The sequence below is a fragment of the Zalophus californianus genome, chromosome 1, assembly GCF_009762305.2.
Source record: "Zalophus californianus isolate mZalCal1 chromosome 1, mZalCal1.pri.v2, whole genome shotgun sequence".
NCBI classification, from domain to species: Eukaryota; Metazoa; Chordata; class Mammalia; order Carnivora; family Otariidae; genus Zalophus; species Zalophus californianus.
In genome coordinates this window covers 167780101-167797370 of record NC_045595.1, presented here as the reverse complement: position 1 = coordinate 167797370, position 17270 = coordinate 167780101, and the positions used below count along the sequence as shown (strand labels likewise).

At 39.5% G+C, this 17270-nt stretch overlaps 2 protein-coding genes across 3 annotated transcripts in view; one reads left to right on the top strand and one right to left on the bottom strand.

The window, feature by feature from the left end:
• LOC113916211 (PEST proteolytic signal containing nuclear protein) overlaps positions 1-17270 on the top strand; it is a 52499-nt gene that overhangs the window by 24341 nt on the left and 10888 nt on the right. The gene's annotated exons all lie outside the window — the stretch shown is intronic.
• Positions 13910-17270, bottom strand: part of ZBTB11 (zinc finger and BTB domain containing 11) — a 34541-nt gene continuing 31180 nt past the window's right edge. The window contains exon 11 of the mRNA XM_027582176.2: positions 13910-17207. Within this exon, the coding sequence (XP_027437977.1) occupies positions 16690-17207 (518 nt within the window). The 3' untranslated portion in view covers positions 13910-16689. The remainder of the gene's footprint in view (positions 17208-17270) is intronic.

Here is a 17270-nt window from a genome sequence, read left to right as displayed (position 1 = left end):
AGTATGCTGGTACAGTGCCACCATGTTGAAATGGAGAATTATAACAGCACTCTCTTGTCCCATACAGTTACTTTCATTCCTCTTGTGGTTTCTTTGCTATAGACAGGAAGCCATTAGAAAACCAGGGAGCTTCAAGATGAAGGGCAGTTTTAAATAATTGAAGTAATGGGTATAACACAAAAAGGATAATAGGGCAAGCATGGGAGCTAGGAAAGCAAGGTATTGGTAGCATGCTACATGAATGAGTTTATAAAAGCTTAGAATGATATGTTAACATTAATTAGCAGTAGGGCGCCTGGGTGGCTCAGTTGGTTAAGCGAGTGCCTTCGGCTCAGGTCACGAGTCCCGCATCGGGCTCCCTGCTCAGCAGGGAGCCTGCTTCTCCCTCTGACCCTCCCCCCTCTCATGTGCTCTCTCTCACTCTCCCAAATAAATAAATAAATCTTTAAAAAAAACATTAATTAGCAGTAATGAGATGGAAGTAACATCAGACATTGCTAAGGAATGCAGTGGTTGAATCAATGGTGGGAGATGGAAGCATCCCAGGAGACTTAAGGGTTTGGACCTACTACCTGGGAGAATGGTAGCTGCTGCAGAGGGGGGAAAATTGACAAATATATACAGGGTAACTTTTAAGTTTTTAAGAAAACTGCCAGCCAGAATTTAGGTAAGTAGCAGATGATGACAAAATCCATAGATTTTTTTTCCTTTTTTTAAAATTTAAATTTAATTAGTTAACATACGATGTGTTATTAGTTTCAGAGGTAGAAGTCAGTGATTCATCAGTCTTATACCCGGGACTCATTACGTCACGTGCCCTCCTTAATGCCCATCACCCAGTTACTCTATCCTCCCACCCCTCTCCCCTCCAGCAACCCTCATTTTGTTTCCTATGATTAAGAGCCTCTTACGGTGGGGTGCCCGGGTGCCTCAGTCAGTTAAGCGTCTGCCTTCGGCTCAGGTCATGATTCGAGGGTCCTGGGATCGAGCCCCATGTTGGGCTCCCTGCTCAGTGGGGAGCCTGCTTCCCCCTCTCCCTTTGCCTGCCACTCCGCCTACTTGTGCTCTCTCTCTCTCAAATAAATAAAATCTTAAAAAAAAAAAAGTCTCTTATGGTTTGTCTCCCTCTCTGATTTCATCTTGTTTTATTTTTTCCTCTTTTCCCCTGTGATCGTGTTTTTTTTTCTATTTTGTTTTTAAAATTCCACATGAGTGAGATCATATAATTGTTTTTCTCTGATTGACCTATTTTGCTTAGCATAATACCCTCTAGTTCCATCCACATCATTGCAAATGGCAAGATTTCATATTTTGTTGGCTGTGTTAATATTCAATTGTATATATATACCACATCTTCTTTTATAAGGTATTTTTTTTATTTTTTTTATAAAGATTTTATTTGTTTATTTGAGAGAGAGAGAGAATGAGAGAGAAAGCACATGAGATGGGGGGAGGGTCAGAGGGAGAAGCAGACTCCCTGCCGAGCAGGGAGCCCGATGCGGGACTCGATCCAGGGACTCCAGGATCATGACCTGAGCCGAAGGCAGTCGCTTAACCAGCTGAGCCACCCAGGCGCCCATATACCACATCTTCTTTATCCATTCATCTGTTGATGAACATCTGGGCTCTTTCCATAGTTTGGCTATTGTGGACATGGCTGCTATAAACATTGGGGGTGCACGTACCCCTTCAGATCATCACATTTGTATCTTTGGGGTAAATACCCAGTAGTGCAATTGCTGTGTCATAGGGTAGCTCTATTTTCAACTTTTTGAGGAACCTCCATACTGTTTTCCAGAGTGGCTGCACCAGCTTGCGTTCCCATCAACAGTGTAGGAGGGTTCCCCTTTCTCTGCATCCTCACCAACATCTGTTGTTTCCTCACTTGTTAATTTTAGCCATTCTGACCGGTGTGAGGTGGTATCTCATTGTGGTTTTGATTTGTATTTCTGTGATGGTGAGTGATGTAGAGCATTTTTTCATGCATCTGTTGGCCATTTGGATGTCTTCTTTGGAGAAATGTCTGTTCACATCTTCCCATTTCTTGATTGGATGATTTGTTCTTTGGGTGTTGAGTTTGATAAGCCATAGAGGGTTTTCAAAGGGTACTAGACTATTTGAGGGAATGTGGTCAACATGAAGCCTGATTGTATAGTGGTAAGTACCACTGGTATGGGAGTTATTAGACTATTTCTCTTTTGTCTGTTTCTACATCTTTTGAATGGGATTATATGTGTCTGAATGTACAAGTTCTATAGCTCATGAAGTGGATGCCCATGAAGTAGAAGACACTGCCAAGAACTTTAACATCATGTCCAGGCAAACTACTGAGTAATAGTTAAAACAATATACAAATAAGTTAATGGGAGGAGAGGACTGGGATCTTTTTTTTTAGGCTTATTTATTTATTTATGTAGAGAGAGCAGGGGGAGGGGCAAAGAAAAGGGAGAGAAAATATCAAGCAGACTCTGTGCTGAGTGTGGAGCCAGACGCAGGGCTGGATCTCACAATCCTGAGATCATGACCTGAGCCGAAACTGGGCATCGGATGCTTAACTGAACCACCTAGGTACCATTATACACCTAGTGTATAATGTCCTTATATATTTTGGATAGTGACCCCTTATTGAATGTACCATTTACCTATACTATATATAGGTACCCTGGAATCTTTCAAAAAGGCAGAAAAGTAAAAGGACTGTGGAACAGGTAAGGCAAAAAAAGCAAAATGGCATATTTGTATGCAAATGTGTTGGTAATAATGCCTTTTTAATTCGACTAAATATTCCTATGGAAAGATAAAGACTGGCAGCTGGATTAAAAAAAAAAGGACAGCTATATACTATGTGTAAGAGACATACCTTAAATATAAGAACATGGACAGGTTGAAAGCATGATGGTGAAATATACCATATGAATACCAAAAAAGCTGATGTAGTTCTTTTAATTTCAGCCAAAGTAGACTGGAAGCCAGGAGTATTACAAGGGACACCTCATTTTATCTTTTCATAATGATAAAAGGTTCATGGGACACTGGGTGGCTCAGTCGTTAAGCGTCTGCCTTCGGATCAGGTCATGATCCCAGGGTCCTGAGATCAAGCCCCACATCAGGCTCCCTGCTCAGCGGGAAGCCTGCTTCTCCCTCTCCCACTCCCCCTGCTTGTGTTCCCTCTCTCGCTGTCTCTCTCTGTCAAATAAATAAATAAAATCTTTAAAAAAAAAAAAAGGTTTGGGGCACCTGGGTGGCTCAGTCGTTAAGCATCTTCCTCCAGCTCAGGTCATGATCCCAGGGTCCTGGGATCGAGCCCCGCATTGGGCTCCCTGCTCAGTGGGAAGCCTGCTTCTCCCTCTCCCACTCCCCCTGCTTGTGTTTCCTCTCTCACTGTGTCTCTCTCTGTCAAATAAATAAAGTTTTTAAAAATAAATTAAAAAGCTTCAACTAACCAGGAAGTTAGAATTCTATATTTTATGCACCTCATAACACTTTAAGATATATAAAGCAAAAATTGTGAAAATTAAAAAAGGCAAATCCACATTCATAACAAGCTATTCTTAGTAACTGATAGGACAAACCAACCAAAAAAAATCAGTATGGGTATAGAATATTTGAACAAAAGTAATAATTTGACCTAATTTACACATTAAAGCAATGCCCAAAATACAGAATATTTTTACATTCTCATAAAACATTTGCAAAAATTGACGATGTGCTTGTTCATAAAACAGCCCTCGGCATATTTCAATGAATAGAAAATATACAGAATGTGTATCTGAGTACAGAATTCTTAGAAATCAATAACAAGTTTTAAAAGTCCATGTTTTGGGGGGCCTGGGTGGTTCAGTCGTTAAGCGTCTGCCTTTGGCTTTGGTCATGATCCCAGGCTCCTGGGATCAAGCCCCGCATCGGGCTCCCTGCACCGCGGGAAGCCTGCTTCTCCCTCTCCCACTCCCCCTGCTTGTGTTCCCTCTCTCGCTGTGTCTCTCTCTGACAAATAAAAAAATTTAAAAAATAAATAAATAAATAAATAAAATCTTTAAAAAAAAAATAAAAATAAAAGTCCAGGCTTCCCGCTGAGCAGGGAGCCTGCTTCTCCCTCCCCAGGGAACACAAGCAGGGGGAGTGGGAGAGGGAGAAGCAGGCTTCCCGCGGTGCAGGGAGCCCGATGCGGGGCTCGATCCCAGGACCCCAGGATCATGACCTGAGCCGAAGGCAGATGCTTATCGACTGAGCCACCCAGGCGCCCCAAATAAATAAAATCTTTAAAAAAATAAAAATAAAAAAATAAAAGCCCGTGTTTAGAAATAGAGTAATATTCCTCCAAATAACGTGTCAAGGAATTATGAAAATTTTAAAGCATTGTGAATCTTAAATAATAGTGAAAAATACCATATCCAGATATGTAGGATGCTGCTAAAGCTGAGCTTAGAGAAAAGAGATTAGATGGCAGTAATGTATCAATTTCCTGACTGTATTGCAGTTATTCGAAAGAATACTTCTTTATAAGAAATACATAATAATTCAGATGTGATGGAGCATCAGGTTGACAAGTTGCTCTAAAAAGTCTCAAGAGGGGCACCTGGATGGCTCAGTTGGTTAAGCAGCTGACTCATTATCTCGGCTCAGGTCGTGATCTCAGGGTCATGGGGTAAAGCCCCACGTAGGGCTCTGTGCTCAGCGGGGAGTCTGCTTGAGATTCTCTCCCTCTGCCCTTCCCCACACTGGAGCTCTCTCTATCTCTCTAAAATAAATAAATCTTTAAAAATAAAATGTCTCAAAAAATTAATTTTTCTGTGAGTTTGATTATTCAAAATTATATTTATTTCGTTTGTTTTAGAGTGTGTGTGGGTGCATGCACACATGCTTGCCAGTCAGTGTGTGGGGCAGTGAGGGGCAGAGAGAGAGAGAGAATGTTAAGCAGTTTCCATACGCAGTACGAGCCCAATCTCACGACCTTGAGATCATGAACTCAGCCAAAATCAAGGGTGGGACGCTTAATCCACTGAGCCACCCAGGTGCCCCCAAATAATGTTTGTTTTTTTTTTTAAGATTTTATTTATTCGACAGAGCACAAGCAGAGGGAGAGAGAGGGAGAAGCAGGCTCCCCGCTGAATGGGATCATGACCCGGGCCGAAGGCAGCCGCTCAACCGACTGAGCCACCCAGGCGTCCCCAAATAATGTATTTTTAATACTATTTTCCTTGTGCTTTACTTTTCATCTCCATGACTTATTTATTTTAGAACTGGAAGTTTGTACCTATTAATCACCCTCACCTATTTTACCCATCATTTGACTCCTCCCTTCTGGGGAGGAATTACTGGATCATTCGGTATTTCTATGTTTAATTTTTTGAGGAACCTCCATACTGTTTTCCACAGTGGCTGCACCAATTTACATTCTCAGCAACAGTGCACAAGTGTTCTTTTTCCCCACATCCTTGCCAACATTTATTTCTTGTGTTTTTGATTATAGCCATTCTGACTGGTGTGAGTTGATAACTCATTGTGGCCTTAATTTGCATTTCCCTGGTGATTGGTGATGTTGGACATATTTTCATTTGTCTGTTGGCCATCTCTATGTCTTCTTTGGAAATAGGTCTATTCAGGTCCTCTGCCTATTTTTTAATTGGATTGTTTTTTAGTGTATAATGTCCTTATATATTTTGGATAGTGACCCCTTATTGAATGTACCATTTGCAAATATCTTCTCCCATTCACTAGGTTGCCTTTTTGTTTTGTTGTTGGTTTCCGTTGGTCTCCAAAAGCTTTTTATTTTGGTGTAGTCCCAAATAGTTTATTTTTGCTTTTGTTTTCCTTGCCTGAGGAGATACATCCATAAATATATTATTAAGGCCTACATCCAAGAGATTAATGCCTATACTTTCTTGATGGAGTTTTATGGTTTCAGGTCACATTTAGATCTCTAATCTATTTTATTTTTGTGTGTGGTATGAGAAAGTGGTTCAGTTTCATTCTTTTGCATGTAGCTATCCAGTTTTCCCCACACCATTTATTAAAGAGACCGCCTTTCCCCATTGTATATTCTTGCCTCTTTTGTCATTGATTAATTGATCATATAGGCATGAGTTTATTTCCAGGCTTTCTATCCTGTTATATTGATCTATGTGTCTCTCTTTGTGCCAGTACCATACTGTTTTGATTACTACGGCTTTGTTGTAGATCTTGAAATCTGGGATTGTGATTCCTCTACCTTTGTTCTTTCTTAAGATTGCTTTAGCTTGTCTCAAGATTGCTTGAGCTTTTCAGGAGCTACAGATTTTAGGATTATTTGTTCTAGTTCGATGAAAAATCCTATTGATATTTTGTTAGGGATTGCATTGAATGAGTAGATTGCTTTAGGTGGTATGGATATTTTAACAATATTAATTTTTCCTATTTATGAGCATGGCATATCCCCCTATTTGTGACATCCTTAATTTCTTTCACCAATGTCTAATAGTTTTCAGAGTATAGGTCTTTTACCTCCATGGTTAAATTTATTCCTAGGTATTTTATTATTTTTGGTGCAATTGTAAATGGGGTTATTTTCTTAATTTCTCTTTCTGCTACTTCACTATTGGTGTATAGAAATACAAAAGATTTCTGCATATTTTGTATCCTGCAACTTTACTGAATTCATTTATTCTAATAGTTTTCTGGTAGAATCTTTAGGGTTTTCTGTATATATTATCATGCCATCTTCAAATGATGACTATTGTACTTCTTCCTTGCCAAATTGGATGCCTTTTATTTTTCATGTCTGATTGCTGCAGCTAGGATTTCCAGTACTATATTGAATGAATGTGGTGAGGGTGGACATCCTTGTCTTGTTCCTGACCTTAGAGGAAATGCTCTCAGTTTTTCACCATTGATATGATGTTATCTGTTGGCTTTTCATATATGTACCTTATTATTTTGAGATATGTTCCTTCAAAGAACCCACTTTGTTGAGAGTTTTTATCATGAACAGATGTATTCTGTCAGATGCTTTTTCTGCACCTATTGAAATGATCATAGAACTTTTTTCTTTCTCTTGTTAATGTGATATATCACATTTATTGATTTGCAATATAAACCACGTTCACATCCCTGGAATAATTCCTGTTTGATTGTGGTGAATGATCTTTTTTTCTTTTTTAAGTAAACTCTACCCCCAACAGGGGGCTCAAACTCATGACCCCAAGATCAAGAGTCACATGCTCTATCAACTGAGCCAGCTAGGTGCCCTGGTGAATGATCTTTTTGAATTCTGTTTGCTAGTATTTGTTGATGGTTTTTTTGCATCTGGGTTCATCAGGAATATTGGCCTATAGTTGTTGGTTTTTTGGGGTTTTTTTGTTGTTGTTTTGTTTTTTTTGTAGCATCTTTGCCTAGTTTTGGTGTCAAGGTAATGCTGGCCTCGTAGAATGAATTTGGAAGTTTTCTTTCAGTTTCTTGGAATAGTTTGAGAACGATAGGTATTAGCTTTTTTTTTTTTTTTTAAGACTTTATGATTTGACAGAGAAACAAAGATAGTGAGAAAGAACACAGGCAGGGAGGAGAGGGAGAAGCAGGCTCCCCACTGAGCAGGGAGTCAACGTGGGGCTCAGTCCCACGACCCTGAGATGATGACCTGAGCCAAAGGCAGATGCTTAACTGACTGAGCCACCCAGGTGCCCCGGTATTAGCTCTTCTCTAAATGTTTGGTAGAATTCACCAGTGAAGGCATCTGGTCCTGGATTTTTTTTTTTTAAGACTTTTTCTTTATTTATTTGACACAGAGAGAGAGAGTGAGAGAGAGAGCGCACAAGCAGGGGGAGTGGCAGGCAGAGGGAGAGGGAGAAGAAGGCTCCCCGCTGAGCAGGGAGCCCGATGCGGGACTCTATCCCACGACCCTGGGATCGTGACCTGAGCTGAAGGCAGACGCTTAACTGACTGAGCCACCCAGGCTCCCCTGGTCCTGGATTTTTGTTGGGAGTTGATTACCAGTTCAAGTTCATTACTAGTAATTGGTCTGTTCAAATTTTCTATTTCGTCATGATTCACTTTTGGATGAATATATGTTTCTAGGAATTTGTCCATTTCTTCTAGCTTGTCCAGTTTGTTGGCATATTATTTTTCTTAGTATTCTCTCATAATCCTTTGTATTCCTGTGGTGTCAGTAGTTATTGCTCCTCTTTTTTTTTTAAGATTTTATTTATTTATTTGACAGAGAGAGAGCAAGAACAGGAACACAAGCCGGGGGAGTGGGAGAGGGGGAAGGAGGCGTCCCTCTGAGCAGGGAGCCCGATGCAGGGCTCGATCCCAGGACCCTGGATCATGACCTGAGCCGAAGGCAGACGCTTAACGATTGAGCCACCCAGGCACCCCTATTTCTCCTCTTTGATTTGATTTTTTTTTTAAGTAGGCCCCACATCCACCCTGAGATCAAGAGTCATATGCACCATCTACTGAGCCAGCCAGCGCCCCTCGTTTCTGAGTTTATTTATTTGAGTCCTCTCTCAATGATTCTTGCTAAGGGTTTATCATTTTGTTTGTCTTTTCAAAGAACCAGCTTTTGGTTTTATTGATATTTTTTAGTTTTAGTCTCCACTGCATTTATTTCTTCTCTCTCTCTCTTTTTTAAAGATTTTATTTATTTATTTGTCAGAGAGAGGAGAGAGCACAAGCAGGGGGAGCGGCAGGCAGAGGGAGAAGCAGGCTCCCCACTGAGCAGGGAGCCCGATGCGGGACTTGATGCCAGGACCCTGGGATCATGACCTGAGCCGAAGACAGTTGCTTAACTGACTGAGCCACCCAGGCGCCCACATTTATTTCTTCTCTAATCTTTATTATTTCCTTCTACTAACTTTGGGTTTTTTCTAGTTCCTTTCGTTGTAAGGTTAGATTGAGATTTTTCTTATTTCTTGAGGGTAGGTCTGTATTGCTATAAACTTCCCTGTTAGAACTGCTTTTGCTGTATCCCAAAAATTTTTGGAATGTTTTATTTCCATTTTCATTTTTCTCCATTTTTTCTTTTTGATGTCCACTTGAATTTCTTTGTTGTCCCATTGGTTGTTCAGTAACATTGTTTAGCCTCCAGGTGTTTGTTTTTTCTAGTTTTTCTCTTGTAATTTCTAGTTTCATACAGTTGTGGTCAGAAAATTACTTGATACTATTTCAGTCTTAAATTTATTGAGTCTTGTTTTGTGGCCTAACATGTGATCTGTTCTGAAGAATATCCCATGTGCACCTGAAAAGAATACTGAAATACTGAAGATGATTTGGAGGAGGATCAACTTCTTGTATGACAGATGAGTTGTGCAGGCCTTGTTTCCCAATGAAAACGCTGAGAAGTGTAAAAACAAAAATAAAAGCAACCATTTAAAGTCTCTGGAAATGGCCCAACAGCAAATGAAAGACATGTATTCAAGAAAAATCTATGAAAGTTTGTTAAAAAAGGCAACCACCACCTCATGAACAGAGACAACAGCGGTCAGAGCCTCAGTATCTTCAGCTCAGTTTGCCCAAGGTAGAACCTCTGTTCCACAAGCGGTGGCTGGATGGAAGAGAGGAACCACCACCTCTCAGCCACACGTACCCAGGCCTTATCTCAGCAGCAGAGAGCTGGGGGCAGGGTGAGGAAGACTGATGTCCTGATCCTCCCACGTAGAGAGCCCTCCGACTGGGAGCTAGTTGGAGAAGGAGTCCTACAGTCTTGGATGCGGCACTCTGGGGTGGTGTCTCCACCTCACTGAGCTGAGATGGTTGGGGGAGGAGTGGTCTTGATTCAAATACCACAGACTTTTACATGCAATTCATTTATGACACTACCCAGAGTTAGCACAGACCCCCCAAGTTAGGGGCTCAGTCCCACAGGACTGCTGCAGCCACTTCAGGTGCCATCTGCAAGTCTTGGATACCCCCAAGCCACTCACTCTTCTGCCTGGCGGACTATAAATTTGAGGGCTTCTATGGAGCTCCTCCTCTGGCAATTCAGTAGAACAAACCACAGAACTCGCTAAAAGTGCTATACTTAAAATTACAGTTTTATTATAAAGTATATAACTCAGAAAAAGCCATGTGGAAGAGACCTACAGGGCAAGGTCTGGAAGGCAGGAGCGCAGGACCGTCTATCCCTGTGGTTGGGGCGTGACACCCACCTAGTACACCCATATGTTCAGCAACCAGGAACTCTCTGTCTCTAAGTTTTGTTGAGGCTACCTCACATGGGCATGGTTAATTAATGAATTAATAGCTGGAGCCCCTCTCCCCTCTGGAGATTGCAGGGTGGAGCTAAAATTCTAACTCAATAGCATGGTTGGTTTTTCTGGCAATAAGCCCCCATTCTTAAGCTATCTGCCTCACCATGTTAATTTCAGATTTTTATTCTGAGATGGAAAGAAAGACAAGGATGCCAACTATCACACCTACTTAACATTGTACTGAGGTCCTAGAGAAAGCAACAAGGCAAGCTAGAATTGGAATAGGAGAAATAAAACTTATTTCCGAATAACATAATTGGGTATGGAGACAGTCAAAACTAAATTAATAAGGGAATTTTAAAAGGTTGTTGGATAAAAGGTCTTACTTCCTATGTCAGAAAATTTTAAACATTTCACCTTTTAGAATGTTTTGCTGTAGCTTTTTGTAGACAGCTTTTATCAGATGAAGGTTCCCTTGATACACAAGTGTTTTGTATTTTTATATACCAACAAACTGAAAAATAAAAAATGCCATTCACAGTTGCATAAAGATATATCTAATAGGTTTACACAAACTAAAATATTTTGAGAGCTATTAAAGATGACTTACATACATGAAGAAATATGTTCATGGAATGAAAATTTAGTTATTAGAAAGATATCAATTCTCTCCAAATTGATCTAGAAGTTCAATACAATTCCAGCCAAAATCCCAACAGGATTTTATTATAGAAATTGGTAAGTTCATTATAGAATATACAAGCAATCTGAAATAAGAACAAAGTGGGATGGGCGCCTGGGTGGTTCAGATAGTTAAGCGTCTGCCTTTGGCTCAGGCCATGATCCCGGGGTCCTGGGATCGAGTCCCGCATCAGGCTCCCTGCTCCTTGGGAGCCTGCTTCTCCCTCTGCCTCTCTCTCTCTGTCTCTCTCTCTGTCTCTCATGAATAAATAAATAAAATCTTAAAAAAAAAGCCAAAGTGGGAGGATTTACTCTATCAGATATCAGAATTATTATAAACCTACAGTATTAAGACATTGTGGTCCTAAGTACTGTAAGGATTTAGTATTGTTGCAATTTGCCATTGCAAGGAATTGGTGCAAGAGTACAGAAATAAAAGCAAAAAAGCAGAATAGATTCCAGAATGTACCCTTGATTTATACAATGGCATTGCTGAACAATGGAAAAAAAATCAGCGTATTCAGAAAATTATGTGCCCAATTGGAAATCTATACTATAAAAAAATCTTGAGGGGCGGGTGCCTGGGTGGCTCAGTTGGTTAAGCGACTGCCTTCGGCTCAGGTCATGATCCTGGAGTCCCGGGATCGAGTCCCACATCGGGCTCCCTGCTCAGCGGGGAGTCTGCTTCTCCCTCTGACCCTCTTCCCTCTCGTGCTCTCTATCTCTCAGTCTCTCTCAAATAAATAAATAAAATCTTAAAAAAAAAAAAAAAAATCTTGAGGGGCACCTGAGTAGCTCAGTCAGTTAAGTGTCTGCCTTCAGCTCAGGTCATAATCCCAGGGTCCTGGGATCAAGTCCGCATTGGGCTCTCTGCTCAGCGGGGAGTCTGTTTCTTTCTCTCCCTCTGCCTCTCCCCCTGCTTGTGCTCGCTCTCTGTCAAATAAATAAAATCTTAAAAAAAAAAAAAAGCTTGATGTCTCCCTCTATTTCAGATAGATTATAGATCTAAATATAAAAGACAAAGGTATAAAGCTTTTAAAAGATAAAATAGGGAAATAGAATGATCTTTGGGCAGGGAAAGATTGTAAAAGGGCACAAATTTATTAACTGGACTACATTAAAATTAAATACATTCATGAAAAGATACCATTAATAGAATGAAAAGACAAGCTGTAAAATAGGAGATGGCAATTGTAAAACAAGCTGTTTTCAGAAAGAAAAAAGACAAAAAATGGGTACGATATTCAATTGCCTCACAAAAAGAATATCTGAATTGTCAACAAATGAAAAGGTGTTCAGCTTTATTAGTCATCTGGGAAGTGTAAATTAAAACTACATGGGATACTAAGCACATTCATCTCAGAATGGCTAAAGTAGGTAATAAGTGAGCATGCAGAGCAACCACCACTGGTGAGAGTAAATTGGTATAACCTCTTTGGGAAATATTTTGGTTCACAAATCCAAATATCTCAAATTCTACTCTAAGTTATGTATCCAAGAGAAATGCATGCCCGTGTATATACCAGGAGGATAAAAATGGTCCTACAACATTCCTCAGGATAACCCCAAACTGAAAATAACCCAAATATCCATCAATGGTAGAATGGTGAAGTTGTGGTATATACACATAATTTTTTTGCAGAGCACACAGACCGGACACAGTAAGAGTTTAAAATGAACAGAATACATTCAACCAGCAAGATAAGAAAGGATGAATTGAAAAGGGAAGCAGGAATAAGCACCTATAAAGAATCAATTGGAAATACTAAGATAAAAAATATAATTTTTAAAATGAAGAATAGATAATTAAGAACAGTTACAGATCAGGTTAAGGAACTCCACGAAGGTTATCAGGAAGCAAGAAAAAGATGGGGAGGGGCACATGGGTGGCTTTCGTTAGGTGTCTGCCTTCGGCTTGGGCCGTGATCCCAGGGTCCTGAGATCGAGCCCCGCATCGGGCTCCCTGCTTGGCGGGAAGCCTGCTTCTCCCTCTCCCACTCCCGTTCCTGCTCTCGCTGTCTCTCTCTCTGTCAAACACATAAATAAAATCTTAAAAAAAAAAAAAAGAGAAAAAGAAAAAATGGGGAGAGTGAAGAGGTATTGAGGGTAGAAATAAAACTTTTGGAAACAAAAAGTAACCAGAAGGGAAAATATTTAAAGAAACACTATTTAGTTTCCAGAGTTAAACTCAAAATACATGAAACTCTCCACTTGATAAAATGTAACAAACTCCTTTGAAATTCACAATACTAAGTTTGGAAGAAAGGCAATGTCCTAAGAGTCCCCAGATAAGAGGAAACGGAGTTGAACTTGTAGTAACCTTGTGGTAGATGGGATTGGCAGTTTCGGGGGGGGGGGGGCTTTTGACAGCTAAAAGGCAATGAGATCAGATTAGGCCTACAGAAATTGAAAAAAAAAATTAAACACGACTCAGGGACCACCGGAGCGCCTGGCTGGCTCAGTTGGTAGAGCACGCGACTCAGCATGGACTCTTGATCTCAGGGTCTTGAGTTCAAGCCCCAAGCCGGGCAGGGAGCGAAACAAAACAAAACAAAACACTGGGACCACTGAAGAGCTCCATCTTCAGTGAAAGAACAGTCAAGGAAACAACTCAGTTCACCAGTCCAGGCAGAGAAGGATACTTGTCCGTCCCAGGCTGGGCTGTCAGTGGACAAAAGCCTCCCTTGAAGATTTAGAATAGCGAGCTTGCTCTCAAACTGGTCTGAAGTTCAAAATTTACAGCTGCTGCTCCGGGAAACCATAGTCTGAGAATTAATATAAAAATAGTACCTAACCATGAACACTCTTGGAGCAACCTAGCAGAGGCAAACACAAAACCTCAACCTACGTGGGTGGCACAGGCTTCCCAAAGACAGGCCCTATTGGATATGAGTTCGTACTCCAAAATCCTTAAGACTCTTGAGGAAAAATTCAATAAACAGCAGTATTTAAACTTCAAAACATCAATAGGCTATAAGCATGGTATATTTAAACTGATTAAGTTACTTATGCATCTTTGCTCCATAAGCTTCTACAAACTCTAATTGATCAATATATAGGATCAAGAGGAAGCAAAGGCTTTTATTATGTATGTTCCAAACATTAGATGTAAAAGTGTTTAGGAACTTCCAAGAGATTACAGGTTTGACAAGAACAATCATGAGCAGGAAACATTATGCATGCACAGATAGTTTACACCAATGCATTAAAAAAACAACAAAACACTGAAGGTTTGGATTAGCTCGAAGTCCAGCAGTTTAGGCAACTCTGTGAAATTCTGAATACAGCCACTTTTAATAAAACAAATTAAAACCCACGTCAGAGAATTAATTCATTGCTATCAATTCATACATTTCAATGACTAACAGCAATGACTCAAACTGCTTAGCAGCAAGAGTAATAAGTACATTTAACCAGGGGTACCCACACAATTAGAGGAGAGTCACCTGACAACAAAGCAATGCGTGATTCTAAAAAGGAATTGTAAATTAATATAGAAATTTCCCCCATGGCAATATAAAACTGAATTTTTGGAAACTTAACACTTGTTTCTACATGGAATTATGTAATTCTACACATTTTTTAAAAGTCATGCCAAACATGGGGCTTGAACTCATGACCTTAAGACCAAGGGTCACATGCTCTACCAACCAGCTGAGCCAGACAGGCACCCTATAACTCTACACATTTAAATTACCCAAAGTAGGCGCACCTGGGTGGCTCAATTGGTTAAGCGACTGCCTTTAGCTCAGGTCATGATCTCAGGGTCCTGGGATCAAGCCCCGCATCAGGCTCCCTGCTTTGCGGGAAGCCTGCTTCTCCCTTTCCCACTCCCTCTGCTTGTGTTCCCTTTCTCGCTGTCTCTGTCAAATAAATAAAATCTTAAAAAAAAAAAAAAAATTACCCAAGTAGGCAGTAAATCACACTACTTCCAATTTTGTGGCAAAATTATGTTTATGAGTAAGAAGTTTTAATATTATTACATTTTCACCCAATGGTTTTTATTATGTTATATTAATCACCATACATTACATCATTAGTTTTTGATGTAGTGTTCCATGATTCATTGTATTTTAATGTATTCTATTCCCTTCCCTTTAAACACGGATTGACTTTAATAACATATCAAATAACAGAAACTGATTTATGAATAGAAAAGTGACAAGCTAAACTCCAAAGCTTATGCTTAAACAAGATTCAACATCTTTTATTTACAATTTTTGACATACATTAACGGTCTTATACAATTAACTAAATCTAGTAACAATGGTGAAGATGGAACATAAAAGACACAATTCCAGATTTTAGTCAGGTTGAAATACATTTTCACTAACTGAAAAGTACGATAAACAAGCAGCCATTATAAAGTTATAGACTGTATGTCAATTCACTTAAAACTGAAAGTCAGCCACACAGCTATAGAAACAATGGGAAATTTGCAAATGCAAATATTACATATGCAGATAATGCATGCATGGCATCACATTTAGTCTTTATTTTTAAGCCATTTTTTAAAGTAAACTGGAAAAAGCATCTTAATATATGTACATCAAGGCACATTCTTTTCTTGTGCTTTAGGAATGATTTACATGTGATTTGCTTATATCTTCATTTTATACCTTATATTAGCTTCTAATACTTAAAAAGTTTAATTTTAACAATTATAGTTTGAGTGGTAGTTTCCCCACAGGAGAGAAATGTGGCGTCTCCCCACAGTTATTTTGAAGATCAGAAAACTGGATAGCTTCTAGAAGTGGGAATTTAAAAATCAAACACACAAATTAATATAATTCTCAGGTAACTTTTAAAAATAATTTACTTTCAACAATTTGGTGGACCATAATCAATTAACTTCTTTAAATAGTATACTGAGGGCTGAACTGAAGACTTTTCAGTATTCTGAAGTTAGTTGACAATTACATGGTATCCACAGGACCGCTGTAGAGGTCTATATTGCTATCCTATTTCTAAATTGCAGTTTTTCAACAAAATTGAACAATTAAACATGATACAAAAGCTGCAAACATACCAAATCTAGTTTTAATTTGTTCATTCTTCAGCAAAAGAATGAGATTTTTTTCCATTCATTGTCTCATGTTATCAAGGAGAAATTTCCCATCAACAGTGTTTAACAGTGTTCTTTGCTCATGGTCAATTTACCTGCCTTGAAGAGATAGTATATAGTAAGGCTTTAATAGGCATTTCATGCATTTTAATGGCATTTAAAAAATCAGCTATTTATTTAAGGGTTCCCCATATAGATAAGTATACTGTGCAAACTTGATTACAACATGTAACTCATTAAGTGCTTTAAAACAGAATAAATCCCTGACTTATAAGGGGTTAAAATAAATAGTTAAGTCAAGAATCACAGATTTGAAGCATTTTAAAAATGTAATACACGTATACATCCTACTAAAATGCTTTATATTAGAATTTTTTTAAACCTATAAACCGGGCAAATGAAATCACAGAACCTATTTTTAGAATAAAAGAGAAGATCTGACTAGTGCAGCCTTTTAAACTCAAAGTATATAATAATGTCAAAATGCAAGTGAAACTATACAGTTTTTAATTTAGTCCAGTCCTTTATAAACATTAATTCATAAAAAGTACACCATGATAAACCAATGCCATCAAGTAGATTTGTTTTCAATTTCTTTGCCATATATGGACTTTTCAATAGAACCCATTAGCCAGAAAACCATTCGGAAATGTTCAGACATCACCAAACAGCCCAGAGCCTTGACCTACAAACACTAGGCAGATAGTCACATCGTCCTGTAAACAGATGTTCTGTGAGTTCAGTATACGTTGGATGTCACTTCTTTGATCCCCACTGCTATAGTCACTCTGCTTCTGAAATGTGTGCCACCTCTACTTCTACAGTTTGAATAGCTTCTGCCACTTCCGAGAGCTTCTGTCCTTGCTGTTGTGCCAACACGTAATTAACCACTTGCATAATGCTTTGGTCAGAGAGCGTAGATACTGATGGACACTCTTCCGTAGCCGCAACAGCTTCAAGCGCTTCCATGGTCTCTCCTGTCACCACCACCGTCTCCAGTTCTTGAGGACCACTGCTTTCTTGTTCCTGCATGTCTGCTGTTAAGATACTAACAGCATGCTCCACTTGAGTTCCTTGGTTATGAAACTGAAGGGTATCTTTTTCCAGCATAATTTTGCAAGGCACATAATCTCTGTGGAATTTAGTCATATGTTTACGCAATGTTCGAGCATCTATGTAGGCTTCGCTACATACAGGGCAGACATACGGTCGCTCGCCAGTATGTGTTCTGACATGGCGTTTTAGAGATCGGGCATCAGCCCAAGCTACTCCACAGGTTAAGCATTCAAATGGCTTAACTCCTATGAAAAAAGAAAGAGACACAGAGAGAGAGAGGTGTGTGTGTAAGGTACAAGTAACACAAT